This window comes from Podarcis bocagei, assembly GCF_964188305.1.
Source record: "Podarcis bocagei genome assembly, chromosome: 2".
Taxonomy (NCBI): Eukaryota; Metazoa; Chordata; class Lepidosauria; order Squamata; family Lacertidae; genus Podarcis; species Podarcis bocagei.
The window spans coordinates 83,653,694-83,678,608 of NC_138126.1; the positions used below are offsets into that span (position 1 = coordinate 83,653,694).

Here is a 24,915-nt window from a genome sequence, read left to right on the forward strand (position 1 = left end):
CTTATAACATTTCCTTGTGCAAGTGCAGTCATACATATGGCTAGTTAGATGTTGCAGCTTCCCATGTGTAATGTAAACCACATTTCTTAGCTAGCTCAATCTCTTTTAAAAGTGGGGAATAATTAAACTTGAAAATGTACATGTATACCTAGATAAAATGACCAGTTTGTTTAATGAACTTGTCTTTTCAGAGGTTTTCTACTACTTCAGCATCAGTCCAATCAAAATAGCAATAGGTTGACCCAAATATTCACCCACCAAATGTTCTATTAAAATATCTCTGCACCTCAGTAGAAGGGAAGGTATCTAAGATCTATTGGGGGGGTGTATAAAAAATATTTCCCTACCCTAATACTTGTGCTATTTTGAGGGGGACATGGGACACCCCTCAGAGCTTAGATCTGGCCTAACTGAAATCCACCCTAATCATCACATATAGAACCTAAAATGGCAACAGTTTGGATTCAGAGTATACAAGACCTACTGCTACAGATCATGTAAGTAACCAGTATGACAGGAAAAGGATTGGTGTGGACATTTTCTTGTTCCTCTGTATGCAAAATACAGTGAAGATGAGATACCTTGAAAAGCACAGAGATAATTGCAAGAATGGAAAATGTCAAATTTGCTATGTGAACGACAGACACAGTTTGACAATAGTGTGACAATCTACCAATTCACAAAGAGAACACGTTGCAAGATGGAATTGAACACAAGATATGACAACCCATTATGAATGTGAAAATTTTCAGAGGCACAGATGTTTGATGTATGAACTTTGGCAAGACTTGTCATGTAGCCATCAGAGTGATGAAGTGATTTAATTTGAATGGACTGTTTTCTGGTAGGGCAAAATGCTTCCTTGCAAAATTCCTAATGTTGTATCTTCTATGGCAAAGTGAATAGGCTCACACTTCAATATTTCTTTTGAAAGAACTGCAGCAGTTTGTTTTTTTTTATTATTCTATTCTAACTGCACTCTAAATTCATTCTGTCCTGCCTCTCCAATAATTTGCTTCTTCCCATCTCATCTTCTAATGTTTTAGGACTGCTGTTGGTCTAATTTTATATTTTCCCTTCTACGAACCAGTAATTGTATTTGAATTTAGAGTATTCCTCAAGTGCCTAGTATTTTTTTAATTCACCTGCAGGAAAACTTAATGCAGATTTAAGTTTAGGCTGCAATCCAAAGAAACATATAAGTATTTCCTTTTCAGGCTTGAGGCATCAATGCTTCCAAAGTCCTCTGTAATCTATTCCAAGTTTTTCTTTTAAAGCAACGGGATTTGGGCAAAATATATTTTCAAAAAAGTAAAGCTCAAAACTTAATGAAAATCATACTAGATTTATTGCTAGTATATAAGATTCTCATAGATAGGAAGATTTTGAAACAGGTACTTCAAGAGAAATGATCCTCTACCTGAATCCCAAGAAGGAGCAGTCTCTTGAGGATGCTGTACAAGATGCTCTCTCACAAATGCTTAAATTTGCATTCAGACTAGAGTTACAGTCTTTAGTCATACAAGTAGAACTTTAAACCACCTGTCAAAACTTTGGCTGAGTACAGTAAATTTAATAGATTTACTTTTGCAACAAAGGAAATGCTCCAATGAGAGCAGCAAGTGCTAAGATAAGGCAGAAGAGAAAGGAAGAATTAGGCTGATCCCTGCAATTCCTACATCAAGGCTCATACATTTACATGAGGACATGGCATTGTGATGTATCATGATTAGGTTTGTTTTTGATGTATTAGCTAGTTACCTGGTTAATTCAACCCATACTCAGGCCCATGTTGAAGGAAACTGAAACAGTTCATAATCCTAGCATATGTTTGTTGCCTAGCAGTCTGGATATCAGCTGAATTATTCATATGAGCAGTACATTTATTTATTTAACCAAAGTTGATTAGGAAGTATACAAAGGTTGAAAAACGAACTGAAAAATTGTTGTGCACTTGTGTTCAGTTACTGATTCTGGATAAAAGTACACAGTCTGAGAGTGCTATAGGGTCTGCACTAGCTCTCTTCAGCAATGGTCTTGCAAAAGGAGACCCTTTTTAGAACCCAAAAGCAAGATATAAATATATTCAGCGCAGTAGATTTTTTAACCTCTTTCTTTGAACTGTTCACCCCCATGGCATATCACAAAACTGATTTGAAACTCCCCTCAATATCAAAAGCCATTTACCATGCTACATGGAGGAGCATGCTGTTTCAAGAAATATAAGCCAAACCTCCCCTGGACTTGCAGAACTTCTTTCATGATTCTTTGGATCCTGGCCCAGATTTTCAGCATGTAACAAATCAAAGAATTCCCTATAGTACTCCTGGGCTTTACATACTACTTTATAAAAGGAGAACATAACTGATTATATATAAAGAGCAGATGACAAATGCTTTCTGTGAATTGTACTATTTGTCCTCCATTCCTCTCCTGAAATATGAAAGTGTATTACATATTTGTTTTCCTTCGGGCAAAGCATCCACTGTGATAAGAGCATAAAGGATTACAAGCCAATACAAATGCGTTTCACTTTCATCTTCCCTGAGCTTTGTTGAGATACAGCAAATGCAAGAGGATGCTGCCTTTACACTTGACTCTACTATTGAAAAAATATTGAAAGAGATAAAGAAAGTGCTGTGCTTGCAGTGCTAACTTTAATTTTTCACCTTGAGGCAGCAAGAGAGAGAGAGAGAGAGAGAGAGAGAGAGAGAGAGAGAGAGAGAGAGAGAGAGAGAGACTGGCCGCATGAGAGTGCATTGTGCATAGGGAGGCAATAAGCTTACTACCTCAAAGCAACTATTAGAATAGTACGAAACGGGTTTATAGTGAATCAGCAAATTCTCCCTCAAAGTCAGATGCATAATAGCTTTAACTATTGTCTTCCTGATGCTGCGTCTTTGAAAATGAAGGTCTCATTCAGAAATAAAACTTCAAAATAATCTAAGGACTGGGTGTGCAGCTCTTATACACAACTACATTGTGCAGATGGAATAAGAAACTTCAGTCACACATTTATATATTGCTTGAGTTGAAAGGGTTGCTTCATATTTCTCATTTTATTAGTTAGTGGTCATCTACATGCAGAAAGTATGATGTAAACAGTCATGTGTAAAATGCATTGCAAGGCCTCTTTGGAATAACTGTAACTGAATGAGCTGGAAAAGTGTTTATTGAGTAGAAGCTCAAAAGAGGTCATAGACTGAAGTTCCTCACTAATCTCATACTTGTTGAGCAGTTTATAGATGAAGTGAACATACTCTCTGGTGATAGTCTTGGTGACTCAGCTGGTCAGCTGTGACGTTCATATCTCCCCTGAGATGTTCTGCTTGCTGTCTGTGATAATGCATGGCTTTCTATCCAGCTAAGGAGAGGTTCTGATTCTGCAGCGGATTATAAACAAGTCTCTTCTTGGCAAGTGATATAAACTTCCATTGTGATACTATGCACTCTGACAAGCACAATAGTTTTTCTCAGCTTGTGATGCAGAAGGATTTAGTGCCATGTTGCCTGCCCAGAGTCCAAGATACTTGATGCCTTGGATAATTGTCTATTATTATTATTATTATTAGTAGTAGTAGTAGTAATAATAATTGTAATAGGTATGAGTTACTCGTGCGTAAACTGGTGCCTTTCTCAGTTAATTTGCCTGGTTAAACCTTTCTGACTGCACAGCCACTTCTCATAGTGGCTGCCTCAGTCACTGGCAGAATCCGTCCGTGGGCGTTTCTTGAACCTCTTCCAACATAAAAGTTGTTTGACACCCAGTCTCCTCCTCCTCTCACTGCGCGGGAGTCTTCTACGCAGGGAAGGCGTGGGTAGCGGAGGACCTGGGCTCTCCTCACTGATGTCCAGTGAAGAGTCCTGGAGCCCTCTCTCCACTTCCCCCCGTCTGCCTCCCTTTATCCCTGGTGTTGCGCTGATTGGCTTCCCCCTCTACTGAGCTGTTTCTCCCCCTGCTGCTGGGTCCTTCGCCAGCATCATCTGGGAGCCTCCCCTTCGCCTCTCGCTCCGATGTCAGTTCCCTGACAATAATAATAATAAAAATTTGTTTACCTGTAAATCTCAGGGTGGTTCACAACATAGAAGCTATCTGCCAAACCTTACTTCTCCTTGGTATTACGAACCAGGCAGACACATGTTTATAGTAACTTGTATCCTGATTATTTCATATGAAAGATTAGTCAAGTTGTATAATTGTATCTGTTATTACCCCACATGGTAGAATATTCTGATAAATATTAAGCTCAGGTCACTTCTGTGAGGGAGTTCTATCTGTATTGTATTTGGAGTCTCCCAGCCAGGGAACATAGCCCTGCTACCACCCTTAGATTCAGAGAATGTGTCCCCTGTAGTGGCATACTGAACATGCTTGCATGTTATTTACTTGCATGCACAACCTGGCACTCTATAAATATTGAACAGCAGGTACATCATTTTTTTGGGGGGGCACTTTACAGATCACTTAACATTAGCATGATCTAAGTGAGCAACTACAAATAGGTAAAGGGACCCCTGACCATTAGGTCCAGTCGTGGCCGACTCTGGGGTTGCGGCGCTCATCTCGCTTTATTGGCCGAGGGAGCCGGCGTACAGCTTCCGGGTCATGTGGCCAGCATGATTAAGCCGCTTCTGGTGAACCAGAGCAGTGCACGGAAACACTGTTTACCTTCCCACCAGAGTGGTACCTATTTATCTACTTGCACTTTGAGGTGCTTTCGAACTGCTAGGTTGGCAGGAGCAACGGGAGCTCACCCTGTCACAGGGATTCGAATATGTAGAGGTCTAATAACTCTTTGCCCCTGAAGGATGCAGCACATCATATAATAATGATTTTGATACAGTGTCTCCGTTTCTTTGGGTTTTCATGAATTTATACAACACATTTTCATGATGAAATAAATCCAACTAACAATAAGTTTTTTAAGGTATGCATTTTGCTTCACACACACACACACACACACACACACCTAACTATTGTCAACAAAATTAGCCTTCTTGATAAATCAGTTTTATATTATGCTAAACATGCTCCTTTCTCCAAAACAAATTTACCATCCTCATCATGGAAATGCTGTTCTACTATCAATTTTTATTTAACTTTTATACCTACTTCTCTGCACAGTTTCAAGTATTTTATGAGTGATAAAATTCCAGCAAGATCTGCATTCTATGTGCCTGTTTTAAAAAACAGCAACAGAAGTTCTGTGAATGCACAACTAGGTCTGAAGCCTTCTCCAGCTAAAAACAGGGTAAAATTAACTGGAGACTAAATGTAGCATGGTAGACAAAAATATAATGTAGTACGAACATTGCTACAACCATCAATTCTACAGAAAAGCATTGCCATTTATTAACTGCAAAAGTACTTTATCACATAACAGCTTTAAAGGTGGGCTCCCAAAGATCCAACTAAAAGGAGCAGCCTATATGTAGGATGTAAAACATTGGACCCTTTGGAACAGATATTAATACCCTTGACTCTGCCAACTTCTGATGAGTGTTGTCACTGCCTCCAGGCTTAATTAGACGATAGCAGGAAAGACTTTGTAGATTTTGTTACCTGAGGCTTCATAAACTGTTTGCCCCTGTGAAATAAGTGCACATATGTTCCTGCACATAGATACTACCCTCCCCTGCTAATCAGTTGTCATGATCATCTCCCATGCTGTGAGTACATGATATTTTCTGATGTTACATTTGGACCTGATCAGGCAAAGCTGTTTTAGCTCCTTTTATTGTATTTAGCTTAGGATTGCTGCCTCTTGGAGATTTTTTTGCCTGCAATATGGGTCTGACTGCTAAAGATACAGAAATGGCTGATTAAGGGAGATGACTGATGAGTAAAGTGTTTTCCTCTCCCCTTGGAGCCCTCTTCTGCCATCTCACCCCAGGCTTGCATTTGCCTGGGTAAGGGATAAAGGGAGCAAGTAGGGGGAAAGACTGAGGAAAGTGGCAGATTCCCCCTGCCCTAGTTCCCTTCTACTTGCCTCTTGCCCCATTCATGACTTGTGTGTTCACTCTTCTCTTCTTGTAAGAAAATCACTCAGCCCAATCTTTGGATGAGCTGAGTGACAGCAGAGGAGCAAGAAGTGATGGGGGTAAGAAAACACTGCCCAAACAAATCCATTTCCTTTCCCATCCATGCCTTTCTTTCTCCACTGAAGGTAGACACAGCTTAAGAGCATAAGCCTTGCTGAAAAAGACCACAGAGCCCAGAATTCTGTTTGTAACAGTGGTTAATCAGATGATTCTGGGAACCTTACAAACAAGACATGAAGACAACAGCCTTCACTGTTGGTTGAGCCTAATATCTGGTATATGGAGGTGTACCACCTCTTAACGTGTTTAGCTATCAGTTGATAGCCCTATTGTCTATAAGTTTATCTAACCAATCGGTTGCTGTCATGGTGCCTGTGGATGCCAACATGACCAAAAAGACCCCCTGCTGATGGCCACAGTGTCCCATCCTGCCTGCTGAAATTAGGCTTGAAAGCATTATTCATCAAATAAAATGTTTTTTTAAGCTTAACTTCATACCCTCTAACACTTTGAAGCCCCAAACCAGGACACCACCGTCCCATTATTTTATTATATTTTTTTGCGAGAGCACAGCAGCCAATTTGATTGCTCTGATCTCATGCCATGGTCCCCCTCCCCAAAAGTGTATTTTTCCTAGCGAGAAATCACCCTGCGAAATCGTGAGATCATGGCAACCAAAATGGCCACCATGTTCTCGTGATAAGATACGGGATGTCCCAGTTTTTCCGGGACACTTGTGGGGTATGTAATCGCAGTGGGAGCAATTTCAGTGGGGCTGCTGCATGGGAGGACAGAGTGGTGCCATGAGCAGTTTTCTGGTTTGCAAACATGCCCACAGACCCAAAAAGGTTGGCAACCTGTCATTTATCCATTTGGAACACAAGGATAACCTTGCTGGATTGGGTGAATTGCTCATCTAGTCCACCATCCTGTCCTGTGAGAATCATGCAAGGTTATTTTTGTAACTATTGTTTTGTTTCATGTTACTTTATGGCTGAAAAGAGCAAGCTCAAAATATTTAAAATAAATGATTTTTATTTTATTTCATGCTGGTTCAGATTTTCAAGATAACAAACTATGGTTTGATTTTTACATCTCAGCTGGGCCAAAGTGTGTTTAAACCTCTCCCTTGCGGGGGGGGGCATGGAGGGAGGGAGTGGTGGATTTTATCAAACACTGACTGCCAACACTGCGCCATCTTGAAACACATAATGCTGCTCTTAGTTACTGGCACTATCAGGCTGTAAATTCAAACTGTTCCCCATTCCCTACTCAATACACTGCATTTTGTTTTTAGATTTGTGTGCGCTGCAGGAAACTCGTAACATAAACTGCTTACTATTGTCCATACAGCACAAAAATAAAAGCACAAAAACCACAGGGAACATATGGTGAAGCCATTATGCTTTTGCAAACAGCCACCGCTACCCACTGCATTAAAGGTTGTTATATACATCGGCATATAGTTTAGAAATGGAGTCTTTCAATTAAAGAAATGAAAAAGGAAACATTCTTGTTAGAACGATGCATCCTACAAAACATCTGCTACTTTTTGGGATCCATATGTGCTGAGTTATTATCCTTACAGGAAATATGTTAGAATGCAGCCTACACATACACACGCCCTAGGTAACTTTGTTAGTCTATTAGAAAATAATAATAATCTAGGACTCAGTTAAAACATTTTAAAAAAAGAATTGCCCAACACATTTTTGAAAATGTTATTTTTTAAAAGCATCTCCAGGAGAGCTGGATTTATGTCCTCCCCTGGAGATTAGTCTCCCCAGCTTTGCCATCCATGAATTCTGGGCACCACTGTGGACCATGTTTTAATACTGTTAGTCATATCGTAATGTTTTTGAAGGAAGCAGTAGACTTGGCTCCTGGTCCTTCCAGCTCTCCTTTCTTAGCTCATTGCCCGTTTCATCTATTAATATGTAGTAACAATAGATTTTCATTCAACTGAAATTTCTTGGAACTTTCTGAGGAATGTTGGAGAATTTCAACTTCTCTCCCTGACCCCTGAGCAAGATCTGCCTGCACCATCCCTAAATAATATGGTGAATAATGGGAGGCCATCTTTACTCATACTGTCTCCCCTCCCAACCCTCCCCCGCCCCCCCCCCCCGCCGCTGCACAAAGCCATTAAGGCTAGTACCATATTAGGACCAACAAAACAATCACAAATAGTAAGCAAGTTTTTTAAGTCTACAGAATTCTTCAGGATGGATTTATATATATTAAAAATTTGGGGGGGGGGTCAGTAAGGAAAATAATAAACACTGGGCAAGTTGTTGAAGCCTCAAAGAGTTGTCTCTAATGTAGCTGTTCTGCTAGCACAGATTTCTGCTTATTTATTTAAATTTCTGCTTCTGCAATGGAACTTTCCCCTACTCTTCCCATGCACACACCCCCATATTCTCCATAGGCCTGGAAGACCCTTCAGAGCAGATTTTGAGGCTGTGCAGGAAGACGAAAGGAAGGGAAAGCCCAACAGAATCCTGAAGGCACAGTGTTGGAGACAACCCATAGTGTATAGTTTGCAAAAGTTTGAAGATGTAATGTGAAAAGTATCAGAAAGACTAACAGTACAGTCATATACATGTTCACTCAGAATTCCATTTCATTGACTTTCCATTGAGTATAACCCCACACTCAACAACCTTGAACCTGCTGGAACTCATTTTTGAATATACATGTATAAGATTACACCATTAACTAGATTAGACAGATTTGGGGTTCTGCTTGGCACTGCAAGGACAAGAAACAATAACAACTATTCCACCATTTTTTTAAATATAAAACCTAACACTTACTCAAAGTTAATCTTCTTCCTTCCCTAGTAAGTACAAAAAAAAAATGCCATTTGATGTGGGGTAGTGTCACCTTTTGAGTGTGAGAAGCTCAACTTGGGCCTTCATCGTAGATATTTAAATGCCCAGGGTGGATTACAGCTGTTGTCCTTGGGCTCACAGAGGGCCTTCTGATTCAACAGAAGCATCTGCTATCGTAAGGGGGAGGGGATTTTTTTTTTTGTCAGTTCACCCTCCATCTGCAATTCCCAGTCCCCCACCCCCAAATTAGCTCCAGAGAGTCAGAAAGGGACCCTCCACAACAGAGCAGAAGGTAGCTTTGGGAGATTACAGAAAAAAGGGGGAAATTATCAAAATGGCTTCCCCTCCTCTTCTGCTATAGCAGAGATCTCCGGATCCAAAGTCCCTCTACATGCAAAACTGTACCAATTGGATTCCACCCATAAGGACAGCAAAGATTCTGGTGTTGTTGTTTTTTGTTTTGCTGCAAACTTTTAGCAATAAAGGACCTTAGGCATATTGCAATAGGGTGGCAATGCGGACAGAAAGTGTAATCTCACACATGAATTGCTAATGTCAGGAACTGATGCAATGTAAATATAAGGCAATCCCATAGGGGAATGATGCAAGCTGAAATCAATGTGTTGTCATTGCTCTGTAGAATTAAAAATACTGTTGTACTCATGAATAATGCAGATGCTGACATGTTCTTGCTGTGCAGAACAATTTAGATGTGAGAAGTCTTCAGATACAAAGGACTGTGAAAGTTGTGCTAGTATTAAAAAGCCATTATTTAGATTAACAACCTGTACAGTCAAATACTCCAAATGGTGACAAGCATCAAAGTGCAGGAGAAATTTCTACACAAAACTCCTCTTGTTACAGCCAAAACCTCTTCTTCTTTTTCGCAGAATGAGACAAGTGGGTAATACTTGCTGCCTACAGAATTTCTCACGCAAAACTAATTGGGGATTGATTTGTAAACAGGAACATAGCCAATATGCATATAGTCCTGCTTGAATCCCTGATGATTAAACCAGCAGCTTTTTTGAACTTCAGAAGAGATGAATCAGGGATGGGGAATGTTTTCGGCCCAACAAGCAAGATACCTAACTGTCCCCACCCCTTCAGGTCAATATTTACAGGTGTGTTTATCTGCTAAAAATGGGGCATAAGTGGATCAGTTTGAGAATTTCCTTGGGGGGGGGCTACATTCCCCTACTAGCTATTGTTTATGCATGGGGGAATGGAGTTTGTAGTCTATTTATAAAGATCCTGGATTAGCTGTCAGTGTCCAGGTGAGCAGGGCAGAAGAATATAATCAATAATGCAGACAGGGGGAATCATTAATGACATATGAGGAAGCATCCTCCTCCAATCCCTGGGCATGTAAACTGGCACATTATTACTCCACAGCCAAGAACTTGCTAAAGTGAGCCTTGGGGAAATTATACCCCAGCTTATGTACCTGGGCCCTGCTGTCCAGAATTTTCCATGATGTGCAGGCCAGTCCCCAAAGAAAGCCTAAGCCTCCAGCTCAGAGATGGCTCACAGATGCAGAGACCACCTTGAGTCTATTTCCCACTAGGAAGGGTAGAGCAGTGTTTCCCAACCACTGTTCCGCGGCACACTAGTGTGCCGCGAGATGTTGCCTGGAGGGAGGCGGGCGAGTCGGGCGGCGAGAGGCGGGGCGGCGGCGGCGAGGAGAGGCCGCCCAGCGCGGGGCTCTCGCCGTCTGCCTGCCTGGCTGCCTGCGAGCTTGGCGGGCAGCGCCTCCGTCCGCAGCGCCCGCCTCGCGGCTCTCATTCCCTGCCCCTGCCAAAGCTCACCCAGCCAAGCCGCGCTCTCCTTCCTGCCTCGCTTTGCTGCCTCCTCCCCCCCCACCCCCAAAGCTTGGAGGTTCCCCGGCAAGGGGGAGGGGAAAAATTGAAACTTACACTTTCGTGCGTCCCTCCCGGCGTGACGCTGCGCGCTGACGTCACGGGGCTGTAATGGTGGTGTGCCTCGAGATTTTTTTCATCAAACAAGTGTGCCTTTGCCCAAAAAAGGTTGGGAAACACTGGGGTAGAGAAAACCTGCCCCGAAAAAAGGCAGGAACAGGGTTTTCTAGTACCTGCTGTTATGTACTGAAGTTCTCACCCTGGGCCAGCAGGGGGATACTGTGGATAGTTATGCAAATAAGGGATCGAAAGTGATGTTCAGTGATTGGATAGCTTTAGAAAATTGTTACAGTTACTGTACATTGTACTGGAGCAGGCTGACTGAACCCTTCAGTTCAGTTCTGTCCTGGCCTGTGAATAAACAAGAGCTGTTTGAAGAATCGCTATGTTGTCTGATATGTTCACCCACAACATAACACCTGCCCCCAGTAAAGCAGTGTTTTGCTTTTGGGGGAAATGCTGGATGTCTATTAGGTACATCTCTAACAGGGGGCATATGCATCTTGAATCTCTCTGATGAAGAATGCCAGCTACAAGCTACAAACAACTGCAGGTACAAGTGAGCCATACAGCACTACAAGCAACAAATAAATTCTGGTGGGGGAGATGCTTGCTTGCTTGCTTTACTTACAGAGCAATTTGCTACTGTGCTACCAGTGGGTTGCCTCATTTTCAAGGATCTGCTGACAATTCAGCAAGGAAAGGTGCTATCAGATCACCTGCAATTGTGCCCATGAGTGTGGCAACTTGTGCTTGTGCCAAAATAGCAATCCTTCAGATATGTGTGGGGCCAGAGGCCACCTTGTTATGAGATGGTGACAATAGTTTCCCAGTAGAATAAAAAAGCTTGGTCCTATCTCAAATTAAGCAAGAACCAGTTTGAACTCCACTAGCACTGCCTAAAAAATGCAGAACACTTCCACTGAGAGGATGCACACACACAAGAAAGAGAGATTTAAAATATGAGCCTGTACTCTTGGGAAAATCAGGTTTGAGACTGATGACAGCAGTCACTCAGAATGAACTGCAAATGAAAAAGGGAAAGAATTCTAAATTTTGCACTGAGACATGCATCTGGAGGAGATTCAGCCTGCAAGTAGATTTGAAACTCCAGGAAACTTGGGTGAGGATGGATTGACTCAGGGTGAGTCTGCTAGGTCTGATTAGTAGATGCTGGTTGCTAATTAAAAAAAAGCATAGCCAATGACCAAACTGTCAAGTTAGTCTCTAATCTGCTATAGCAAACTTACATAATTCCAACAGCGTGCTAATCTAATTTCCTCCTATGTGTTATGATTACAAGCACCTTTATATGTGCATGCATACATACAGTTGATGCTTAATTAGTTATCTAAATGGTCAATTGTTTGTTTATTTTAAACTCCCTAACCACTTGACAATGCTGTTATAAAGATGGGTGAACAAACCATCACATCAGTGTTTTATACTTAAGTATTAGGTACTGTGTGGATATTTTTGTACAAATGTCTTTCACAAGTACATAGCAGTGGTGTTTCTGTTCCAAATACTGGGGATGATTCAGAGTACTAAAATAAGAATCCATAACATTAACTTCCATCCCCCCACCACACCTGACAATAGCTCCACAACCCAGATCCTTCTGAGCTGAATGTTAAGATCAAGGCTGGATGCCCTGATATTTTAGGTGGGTTTGGATCACATTGCTAGCAAAATCTTAGCCTTGTGTTATCTATTCATGCCTTGCTTCGTTTAAAACTTTCAAGATTATGTATGTCCAACATCACCAAGAAGCATGGAAATTCCAGGGCTCGGTTTTCTTTGGAAGGAGGGATCACTTAAAGTGTTTTGTGCTATTTGACTTCATTTACAAATAGGCAAGATGAACATAGGTGGAGGGACAGCTGGACTCCTACAAACAGCAAATTTCATTGCATCACATCAGATCCCTTGAGTAGACACATACCGACACAGATTTACTGTTTTTGGTGTTTGCTAAAAACATTTTTGTTTAGGCAAGCCTACTCAGATATATAAAGTGGACATGTATTTTAATATGTAATTTTATTTTATGATGTATATTTTAAAATGCTGATTTTATTTATATTTTGAATTTTTTTAAGGTCAACTTATTTTTAACTTCTGAGTTTTCTCAATGATTTTAATGTACATTTCATATTTAAAATAAAGAGAGTTAGTGCTGTGTCAAACCCCACTGCCCACTTTAGCAAAAGTCTTTGCATCCTATGAAGGAGGCATCACTTATTCTGCCGCTTTTGCAGATATGAGTAAAACTTGCATGAACATTTGGGACAGAGGTGTGAACAATGTGCCAGCACAGGATGAATTTCGTTTTTTGAAGATGTTAGTAAAAAGAGTACTCAGTCACCTTCCACTTTTAGTATGGTAAGTGGACACCACCACCTCACCCTGCAGTGTTTGCTAAAATTATTTCACTCTCACCTCAGCCTCTTTGAAGGCCACTTTAATCTGCTCACCCTCAACCTCCTAAACTTGTGACCACCAAACAGAAAACAACCTGTCATGTGGCCTGGTGGATGACTGGCACCCCCACGCCCATTTCTTCCCCAGCCAGAGGTTCATTCAGTTCTGGTGGGCTGCCAGAGATTGCTAGCTGGCTATGTTTGGCCTAGTATACTGCAGTCTTCCCTATGGCTTTTGATTACCTGTTCTGCACCATGCTCATGGCCATCCAGTCCAAGGGATAGACATTTTTTCCAATGAGATCTTTGAACATTATGAAGGTTTCCATCAAAAAGTCCTAGGAGGAGGAAAATGTCACTGTGGATTATACCGTTTACACTAAAACAATAACAAACTTCTGAAAAACAGACAGTGATATCTTGCTCCCACATGCTCAAGTTATCATCAGTTATCCCAAAGGCTCTAAAATGAGGTACCTGTCTAGCAATAAAATGCAGCAATGAACAGAAGTCATAAAACAAAATCAGTGCTAGTATTCTGCTCTTAAGAGACAATTTTCATGACACTAGTATAGAAGTATAAATACAAATGATTAAAACAGAGAATGTCACAGTTGAACATATTCCTCTCAGTTTACACCAAGTTCATAAGCAACCAGTTGAAAATATGTAAACCTACGTTACCTCATAGTGGTCCATCCACATTATTTCCTATACTTCACCTAAAACATACAGACTGAGACCCTGAAGACATCGCATTTGTGTAAACTAATATATACTTCATATCCGTTACTGTTATAAGTTTTTTTTAAAAAAAGCCTGGACATCAATATATTTCTGATCTCCCACCCAAAGATTTAAAATACAGCAGAACCCAGCTGATATTTTAAAGATGAATCTAATTGGTATATAGATTCAAAGATCTATGTCTAGCAGCAGCTATCTCTGTCTGGTACTAGCATTCAGAGGCTATGGTCAAGGGAATGAGCAAGAACATGGCAAACCTGAGTCAAGACAAGATGGCAGTAAAACTGGAAAGAAATGGCACTGGAAGGAGTAACTGCCAGTGATTGATGAAGTCTTTGTAATCCTATCTGATTAAAAAGTACTTTGCAACAACAACATGTGACTTTTTAAGATGCAGAATTGTTACAAGTGCTATCTTCAGACTCTGGCTAATATGAATGTCCTTCCCTGTCCTAGACGAGTCAGACTTCAATATATTTAACTATGCTTCTATAACTGGATTACTGGAAAACTCTTTACATGATGCTGCCCTTGAAGCTAACTTGGAAGCTTTGGCTGATACAGAGAATGCTGCTCTACAATTGCTAACAAGTACTGGGATGCTATTCTCTCAGTCAGGTGGTGTGAAGTGGTAATAGATTCAGACTCTGAATCTATAAGAAGAGCTTTCTGGATCAGGCCAGTGGCCCATCTAGTCCAGCATCCTAACCTCACAGTGGCCAACCAGATGCCCATGGGAAATCTGCAAGCAGGACCTGAGCCCCAGAGCATTCTCCCCTCCTGCCGTTTCCAGCAGCTGGTATTCAGAAGCATTGCTGCATCTGACTACTGATAGCTTTATCCAAGTTGGTAGCCATCACTGCCTCTTGTGTGAGCGAATTCCATAGTTTAATTCCCCACTGTGTGAAGAAGTACTTCCAAGAAAGACTGGAAAACAGTGCCCATCCCAGTTTGGCTGTCCAGAAGGCTACAATAGTTGATCATAATATGAGAGGTCCAGCAGGAAATATTTATTGATTAGTTATGTATTCTTACCTTTATAACCCACATTTCCTTTGTCATGGAACCCAAGGCAGTATATATGTGGTTCCTAGCAGTCACTAATACAGAAGGCCAAGACTTCCTTCAGCAAAGTATGCCTTCTTTGCCTATTTGTCCCAGCACCGATCATCCACTACGGTGACCAAGTCCCAAAAAAACCCTGTAGTTGCATCAATGCTACGTGTTCAAGCAGCTTGCCCAATAATAACAAATTGGAGGCTAGCCAGAAACTATCCAATAAGATTGGGTGCCATGACAGCTTTTCAGTAAAGACCTTACAGAACCCTTAATTTATGTTCCAATGCAATATGAACTCCCACTTCCTTTAAATAAAATGAATTCCCCTTTAATTGCAAGTTGTTGTCTTGATTCTTCCCTTGATCTACTCAGTCATATGATTTTATACTGCTAAAAAGATGGTTTTGGTTTTCCTTTCATAAGGAAATGAAGACTTCTGGCAGTAAGTGTGGTGACAGCTATTACTATTTTTTCTTCTTCAGTTTTTTACAAAAATGTTTTTGATAGGAAACTGGTGGAGGTACAAGGTTAAAAGGTGCAAAGGGGGAAAACTCACTTGCCCTCCTACCCACAATTACTTACCACTAGCTCTGAGCTTGTTCGAAAAGTTTCAATATATGAGGCATAATGTTGGTCATCCATTTGGTTCAAGATTGCTGTCATGCAAGCCACAAAATGACTCTACAAGGGAAAAAGAAAGAGATTAGCAATACTGATAAGCACATTTAGGTTGAGCCGCATGAAGAAGCAGAAGAATACATTTATATTATGTGGCGCCAAAATGTACTTAAAATGTTTAGGAAGTTAGACATATAAAATCATAGTTGATCATAAATCTGATGGCAGGCAAGGGAAGAAGTGCTTCTGATTATGCTGCATAAGTGGCAATTTACAAAGATCTCTGCCACTTGGAATGAGTTGTCTTCTTGAAAAACTAGGGGTGTTTGACTACAGACACATATCTATCAGCCAAAACCGATAAATTTAACATTGTCTTAAAATCCCTTAAATAGATTAAAATTATTGAGAATTTTGTAGAGCAATAATTATAGGAAGGAAAGACTATTTCCCCAGAGAAAAATCCCTATTTATGTTATTCCTTTAGATGCATTTTCTTTTTGAATTGTCGATTGGGTAACACGGACGCTAAGTTGGCAGGCAAAAAATCCAGGCAACACCAAAAATAAAATAAAGTAATTTTAAGTTTTCTGCTGTGCAGAAAACCTGGTGGAAAACCATTGATAGCCATTTTGGAAAATTAAGTCAGATGTAGTGGGGGCGTGGGACTCTGATAGATTCTGATAGATTCTAGACACAAAGTCAGAAAAGCTAAAGCACAGAATGAACTCAGGCTTGCTAGAGAGGTTAAAAGCAACAAAAAAGGCTTTTATGGGTATGTCCACAGCAAAAGGAAGAACAAAGAAACAGTGGGGTCACTCAGAGGAGAAGATGGTGAAATGCAAACAGGGGACACAGAAAGGGCTGAACTCCTCAATGCCTTCTTTGCCTCAGTCTTCTCCGATAAAGAAAACAATGCTCGACCTGAAGAATTTGGAGCAAATGATTCAGCAGAGAAAACACAGCCCAGAATAACTAAGGAGATAGTACAAGAATACTTGGCTAGTATTCAAGTCTCCAGGGCCAGATGAACTGCATCCAAGAGTATTAAAAGAACTGGCAGATGTGATCTCAGAACCACTGGCAGTCATCTTTGAGAATTCCTGGAGAACAGGCGAAGTCCTGGCAGACTGGAGGAGGGCAAATGTTGTCCCTATTTCCAAAAAGGGGACCCAAATAATTATCGCCCAGTCAGTCTGACATCAATACCAGGGAAGATTCTGGAGCAGATCATTAAGCAAACAGTCTGTGAGCATCTAGAAAGGAATGCTGTGATCACCAATAGTCAGCATGGATTTCTGAAAAATAAGTCATGTCAGACTAACCTGATCTCGTTTTTTGACAGAATTACAAGCCTGGTAGATGAAGGGAAAGCAGTGGATGTAGCCTACCTTGATTTCAGCAAGGCATTCGACAAGGTGCCCCATGATATTCTTGTAAAGAAGCTGGTAAAATGCGGTCTTGACTATGCTACCACTCAGTGGATTTGTAACTGGCTGACTGACCAAACCCAAAGGGTGCTCATCAATGGTTTCTCTTCATCCTGAAGAAGAGTGACTAGTGGGGTGCCACAGGGTTCTGTCTTGGGCCCGGTCTTATTCAACATCTTTATCAACGACTTGGACTAAAGGGCATACTGATCAAATTTGCAGATGACACCAAACTGGGAGGGGTGGCTAACACCCCAGAGGACAGGATCACACTTCAAAACGACCTTGACAGATTAGAGAACTGGGCCAAAACAAACAAGATGAACTTTAACAGGGAGAAATGTAAAGTATTGCACTTGGGCAAAAAAAATGAGAGGCACAAATACAAGATGGGTGACACCTGGCTTGAGAGCAGTACATGTGAAAAGGATCTAGGAGTCTTGGTTGACCACAAACTTGACATGAGCCAGCAGTGTGACGCGGCAGCTAAAAAAGCCAATGCAATTCTGGGCTGCATCAATAGGAGTATAGCATCTAGATCAAGGGAAGTAATAGTGCCACTGTATTCTGCTCTGGTCAGACCTCACCTGGAGTACTGTGTCCAGTTCTGGGCACCACAGTTCAAGAAGGACACTGACAAACTGGAACGTGTCCAGAGGAGGGCAACCAAAATGGTCAAAGGCCTGGAAACGATGCCTTATGAGGAACGGCTAAGGGAGCTGGGCATGTTTAGCCTGGAGAAGAGGAGATTAAGGGGTGATATGATAGCCATGTTCAAATATATAAAAGGATGTCATATAGAGGAGGGAGAAAGGTTGTTTTCTGCTGCTCCAGAGAAGCGGACACGGAGCAATGGATCCAAACTACAAGAAAGAAGATTCCAGCTAAACATTAGGAAGAACTTCCTGACAGTAAGAGCTGTTCGACAGTGGAATTTGCTGACAAGGAGTGTGGTGGAGTCTCCTTCTTTGGAGGTCTTTAAGCAGAGGCTTGACATCCATATGTCAGGAGTGCTCTGATGGTGTTTCCTGCTTGGCAGGGGGTTGGACTCGATTGCCCTTCTGGTCTATTCCAACTCTATGATTCTATGAATTTTCTGTATGTCAACTATTACGGAGGTATTTTCCAAATTCCCAAAGTATATGGCTTGTATTCCTGATACATCCTGTGTGACATGCTTATTACACTAATTATGCCTCATATGTGTGTTTTGGCTTTTTAAAAGAATCCTTTGAACTACAGTCCTAAGCACATTTAACTTTCAGGTTAGCTGAACTGAAATCAAGACTTCTTACTTTTCTAATTAATGGGTTTAGAACTGTCCAAAAGCATTATTAGAAACTCCAGGTTTCTTCCAGCTACATGTGGCTATAGGGATGGAGGGGGTAATCAAATCAGTATGCATTTAAGGCCAAATTTATCTAATTTTCTCTTTCTGAAACTATATGTGAACCAAAATACAGCTATCCTTCAAAATTCACAATTATCTGAATTTTTCAATGCAGTTATCCAACCAATATTCAGAAAAGTGCATATATCATTACCATTATATTAGGCGTAAGAGTGCATAAGAATGAAAATAGCTTACAAAAATGCACCACTTTAGGGTAACTTGCCTGCAAAAGAAGGTGCGTGTTACTCATAACGACATATAAAAATGTATTTCTCAGGAGAAAATTGCACTAAAATGCTGATGAATTTTAATGAGGATTTAAAAATAAATAAATCATAAATTGCTGCAAAATGTTGGGAACTGAAATTAAGATTGGGAAAATGAGAAACTTGGAGAACTGAAACTGCCAGCGCTTTTCATCCCTATATGGATACAAAATGCTATGAAAGTTTCTTGCTGCCATAATTTTTTTTAAAAAACAACAACAGCGGTTTGTTGATAATTCTGAATTGTTGCTAGGAAGCAATGCTTGTGCATGTGCACACACACAACCCAAAGTTGGATGTGTCCATCAATCAGATTGGATTCATATCAAACTTATTAGATCAGTTTGTTCGTGCTTCCAATGATTGTTCAAGCTTCTCGGTCAGAAGTTCATTTCACATACACAGCCACCCTGAGAAATCTGATTTCACTCTGTGATTTGTTTATGGTGACAAATTCAGCAAGGTCACACATCACTGTAAACTATCTGCAGTTTGACATACTCAACCATTTTGTCTACCACTTAAAGCAAGGAAAGAAGCCTCTTTAACTTCAGGTTACAGCCACTAGAGGTCTTTTTTACTTTCATATGGTAGCTTCTGTTCAGTTGGTGCTGCTTTTTTTTATTTATTCCTACGTGAGCAGACCCAGTACACTTCTGGCATATAAACAGTGAAAATTACAACATAAACGATTACTTATTCCTGCTTTTGGAGTAACATTTGTGCTACTCAGAGTTTTGGCTATCTGTAGGAGTCTAAAAGGAGATATTTCCAGCAGGTAATCACAGATCTTTCAGGTAAGGATTCGTGTGGCTTTTGTTACTGATCCTCTTCCTAATAGTAAATGCTTGTGTTTTGTTTTCTGTCTTCATGCTATGGTAGTTTACTTTTACGGGAGCAAATGTTCTGGAGAGCATGTGTATATGAAAAATGTCAGCTGCCTGCACAGAACATCGTGCTAAAATTGTAATTGCATTGAGACAAGCTTTGCTATCCAAATGTCCTGATTTTGATTTTGGGGGTGGAGGGTGGGGGATCAGAGCTAGTAGAAACCAGAAAGTATTCTATATGCAAGGATGCTGTGCAGTTTTGATCTCTTTAATAACATGTGAAATATGTTCTGAATGTCTCTCTTCATTCCCAAATGATTTTCAGTAACCTCTTGTGGCGTAAGCAGCATCACTAATAGCCTTTAGGCAGAGGTACCTTGCAACTGAACCAAAATGATTTTAGAAATGTTAATCTAACTTTTTAAAATGCAGCTAGCTGTGGATTGTAGCATTATATGTTCACTGTAGCCCTGCATGTGTGCATAGACTTATCAACTGCAAATGGGAACAGTGTGAACTAACAGATGACATGCTTTGTTTTATGAAAACATTTCTGCTACCAGTGGGCTAAATTTATGGTTCTGCTACTTGAATCAGTCATCAATGGGTACTACAGATGGGACAGATTCTAGTAAGGTTGCTGCTGAAAAGTCTTACTTTATCATGCCATGCCTGTACAGTAACTTTATAATCAACCGACCCTCAAATTGTTTCCCTGTTTGAGAGATTCTTAATATTACAATTAACCGTCTCCCATTTAGTTCTGAAATCTACTCCTAATCATCTGAACAGCATCCAATCAAGGAACTGCATGAGCCCAGATTTCCAGGTATAAAGGCTTGTTTCCAAGTTACCCAGAATCTCTGAAATATATTTTCCAAAACATCAAAACTTGAGCATGCTTCAGGACTGCACAATTCAAACTAGGAAGTAGATGTAAGCAAATCTACCTTGTGCAAGAACAACAGACTTAAGATTGGGCTCATTGGATGCTTTTGTACACTATAGTAAACTGCCCCCTCCCTTACCAGAGAACCCTTTCCTTTTTGTCATCAATGCTTATAACTGAAGATAAAGGCACTTTGTGCAAACACAGCCAATAACCAATTGTGATGTGCACCATGTTGTGTTTTTAGACAGAGAAATGAGACTGTTGATACCAATAAGCGTAATGAATAAATAACTAGGAGCCAAGGCAATGAAGTTGTTCAAGTGGAATCCTGACATGTCATTTCAGCTACACTTAGCCTTGTTAAAAATGTGTCTAATGATGAATCACTGCGCTGATATGCATGATTGAAACTAGGTCAAACATGTGTAAAAATAAGTGTAATCACAGCAAACACTTGACTGATGAGGGAGCACTTAACAGAATGTTAAGAGGAATAAGTCTGTTTGGAAGACACAATGCTATTTCCAATAGAAGCAATCAATAATGTGAATAAATTTCATGGCTGCGTGCACAGCAATGTCTCACCATCTGACTGTGACCACAAACTCTAAGCAAAACAACGTCCATTAAGGAAATTGGCTGACAATATTTGAAAAAATGAAATACAGACACTTTTTAGCCTGGTGAGGAAATAATGACAAGGTGGGTGTTACTGAATTTATATCTATTAGCACAATAAAAAAGATGAAACTAGATGTCAAAGGAAAATGAGATACTCTCCTAGTAAATGTTGAAAGTCCTCTGACAGCAAAGAAATTATGATAAAATGATTCATTAGACTCTGAAAAAATGTAATAAAGAACTGAGTGGCCTTAATGCATAATACTGTGAAGCGTCGGCTACAGAAATGTAATATTGTACTGTGTAGAATTTAAAATAAAATAAATAGAAGTGACAACTTATCCTTATCAGAAGGAGGAACATACCTTGGTAAACTATACAAATAGATGGCTAAATTAATATATCATGATCCCTAAGAGTTTGATATGTAATTTTGATAGATTGGCAGGGGGGCAGGGAGGGAAAATTCCACAGGGCTTCACAAAAAGAGATGGCAAACTTCAGCACCTAGCAACCAAAATCTCATCATACTTTACAACACCAGATGGTGACAGGTTGCCGTAGTAACTTCAAACAACATAGGAAAGCCACATAAATAAAAGAAAAGCTGTAAAAGAAGCAGGAGGAGTCAGGACACTGTGACTAATAAAGCTATTTGTCAACACTGCTCTACCATGGTTAACCTTTGGTGCCCTTAGCAGACATTTGTGATCATAGTAGTGTGTGGATGGCTTCCCAAACACCCTCAACACATGACACCCTATTAGCAAAAGGGAGGTGCAAGTGTCCTACTTTCCCAACAGTGGAGTAGTGGAGTGGCGGGGGAGGGGCTGAATAAGCAAAGCAGTAGCTTCAGAGATCAGTGAACCGCAAGTAGAACTGCCTGTGCTGACATAGGAAGTTTCATGTCTGGGATCCCCCACCCCCAGGCATGTGTGTAAGAGAGTGACTTGTGCAAAATAGGCAGAAAGTGCACACTAGAACACATCACATATATAATATGAACCAGTAATCGTAAAAGCTTCTTTGTTGAGACAGCAGGAGGTCCACAGTCAGCAACTTTTGGCTTTTGCCGTTGTGCTTAATGAAAACTTCCGTGCAGCCATTAATGTTATTTCCATAGTAAAATCAGCATACACAGTGCTTTATAGAGTAACAATCAAAAGACAGATCCCTGATTCCATAATGTAGAATTTATCATGTATGGTCACTGCAGCACTATAAAAAGGCCACTAAGAATGTCAGGGGGTGGTGCTGTGGGTTAAACCACAGAGCCTAGGGCTTGCTGATCAGAAGGTTGGCGGTTTGAATCCCCTTGATGGGGTGAGCTCCTGTTGCTCAGTCCCTGCTCCTGTCAACCTAGCAGTTCGAAAGCACCTCAAAGTGCAAGTAGATAAATTGGTACAGCTCTGGCAGGAAGGTAAACGGTGTTTCCATGCGCAGCTCTGGTTCGCCAGAAGCAGCTTAGTCATGCTAGCCACATGACCCAGAAGATGTCTGCAGACAAACGCCGGCTCCCTTGGCCAGTAATGTGAGATGAGCGCCATCCGTGACTGGACTTAATGGTCAAGGGTCCCTTTACCTTTTAAGAATGTCAGAGGTTTGGAGTAAAAAATGAAGAAGAGGAGGCAAGCACATTTCCCCCAACTGATCATATACTTATGCATAAAAGCTTATGTTTGTGTCTGCAGGAAAAATGTGAAATGAATCTGGAATAGCAGTTTTGTTAATTAGACAGCATAGTTTTGAAATAAAAATAATAGGCTTTTCCCAGAACTGCAGTGTAATCCTATACACGTATATGAAGAAGTAGCCAGATAAGTGGGTACAGGACTGAAGACTAAGTTAGTTGTACTTAATCAATACAATTAAGTTAATCAGTTATTTTGATAGGAACTAAGTACAGCTTACGGAATCTGGCTCCAATCCATTTAAAACAATATGATCTCTTCCTTCATGCCAAAGAAGCCAATAATATTTGTGTAATACAAATGTTGGCAATCCGCTATTGTACACCAATTTTGATTGTGTTCACTAAATGTAACTAGAATGTGGAAACTCAGCCATCTTCTTCATGTTTGTCACAGCTTACTGGCGTACATTCCACAATAATCAACTCCATCACCTTCGAGATCTTTTCTTTCATGCGCGTATGCTTCATGTCTTAGAGTTCACTAGAGCTGTCTTCTTGTCTTTCATAGGTGACTGGAGTGTAGGCCATGCTGCCCCATCTGCACATCTTACTGACAGCTTCATGTTTTAGATTGAAAAAATGAGGTCTGCTGCCTTGGCCCACTATTTGCTTTACATTCTAGGGACATTAGGCTTAGCAGAATTTAAGAGGATAGAAATCTACCTGCTGGACTTATTTATGGGGAAACCTAAGATATATAATTTTGAATGAACATGAGAAGGGAGTCGTAGCAGCTGGTGTTCTGCAGTTTAAAAAGGCTGCTATGGGTTATAAAATTAGGATGCTTTTCTTCCATGCTGTATCACCCTAGTAACCAAAATATTAATGCAAGCAATTCCCCTAATGTTGTTACACTAATCTGAGCCCAAATCACTGTTGGGGGCATTTTCCCCAGTTTTTAATAATAAACTGTATTCCCCATGATCTTTGCATGTTTACTTCTGTCCCCATGTGCTTTCTCAGATGAAAATTTTTCAGTAAAGAAATATGAGTGTAGCTATTCATTCAGCCATGTTCTTAGTTGCACTGTGCTACATGAAGCTGAATAGATAATTCACTTGTTACATGCTAAGGTGTAGCTTGATTTTCATGTATTGTGCAGACAACTGCATACTCACAATTTGCAAGCATTAAGAGGAGTCACTGATGTTACAAAATACAGTGGTACCTTGGTTCACAAACTTAATCCGTTTCGGAATTCCGTTCCAAAACCAAAGCATTCCAAAACCAAGGCACGCTTTCCCATAGAAAGTAATGCAAAATGGATTAATCTGTTCCAGACTTTTAAAAACAACCCCTTAAATAGCAATTTAACATGAATTTTACTATCTAACAAGACCATTGGTCCATAAAATGAAAGCAATAAACAATGTACTGCAGTCACACAATCAAGCAATCAGTAGCTGAACTGGGTTCCACACAGTCACAAAAACAAAATGAAAAAAGCCGCAAAAACAGACAGACCTCAGCGTAACACTCAAATCGGAAGCAAACACTCAAAGTGGAGCACGTCCAGCTTCCAAAAAAAGTTCGCAAACCAGAATACTTACTTACAAATTTGCAGTGTTTGGATTCCAATTGTTTGAATACCAAGGTGTTTGAGAACCAAAGTACCACTGTAGTGAAATTTAAGAGGTGTTTTCACATGGAGCCAGTCAGCGAGACTTGGACACGGTGATGTGTTGCTCTTAGAGCTAGCATGTGTATCTATGGCATTAGTAGACATGCAAATAAACTTTTTTTAACATTATGATTTGATGGATTTGCAAAGGTACAGCTGCTGTTAAAAATGGGAAGCAGCAATTAGATCAGAAAAGGAACATGTGGCCCTCCAGATGTTATTGGACTCTTAATTTCCTTCAACCCCAGCAAGCATGGCCAATGGTCAGGGATGATGGAAGCTGTAGTCCCAAGAAATCTAGAGTGTCACAGCTTCTCCTTCCTTGCAGTAGATCCTCTAGTTGGTCCTATTCAACAGAAGGTTGTCACCCGCAATACCGAATTTATTGCTGTAAGCTGCAAGAATCAAGAGGATCAAGGCAGGAAACTAGTTTTGATTTGATAACTTGAAGGAGGGTGGCAATTTCTTGGCTTCAGCATGACCTGCACCCTATTTAAACAATGATTATTTTATCTTGTGACACATTG

At 40.5% G+C, this 24,915-nt stretch overlaps 2 protein-coding genes across 6 annotated transcripts in view; one reads left to right on the forward strand and one right to left on the reverse strand.

Moving 5' to 3' along the window:
• DOCK2 (dedicator of cytokinesis 2) overlaps window positions 1-24,915 on the reverse strand; it is a 246,435-nt gene that overhangs the window by 69,586 nt on the left and 151,934 nt on the right. For all 3 annotated transcript variants that reach the window (XM_081178303.1, XM_081178305.1, XM_081178304.1), the window contains 2 exons: window positions 15,607-15,705; window positions 13,462-13,556 (listed from right to left, as the gene is read on the reverse strand). In XM_081178303.1, the coding sequence (XP_081034429.1) occupies window positions 13,462-13,556; window positions 15,607-15,705 (194 nt within the window). The remainder of the gene's footprint in view (window positions 1-13,461; window positions 13,557-15,606; window positions 15,706-24,915) is intronic.
• The window catches only part of INSYN2B (inhibitory synaptic factor family member 2B), a 73,860-nt gene continuing 68,244 nt past the window's right edge, over window positions 19,300-24,915 (forward strand). For all 3 annotated transcript variants that reach the window (XR_014003858.1, XR_014003859.1, XM_081178553.1), the window contains exon 1: window positions 19,300-19,528. The gene's annotated coding sequence lies outside the window, so the exon portion shown is untranslated. The remainder of the gene's footprint in view (window positions 19,529-24,915) is intronic.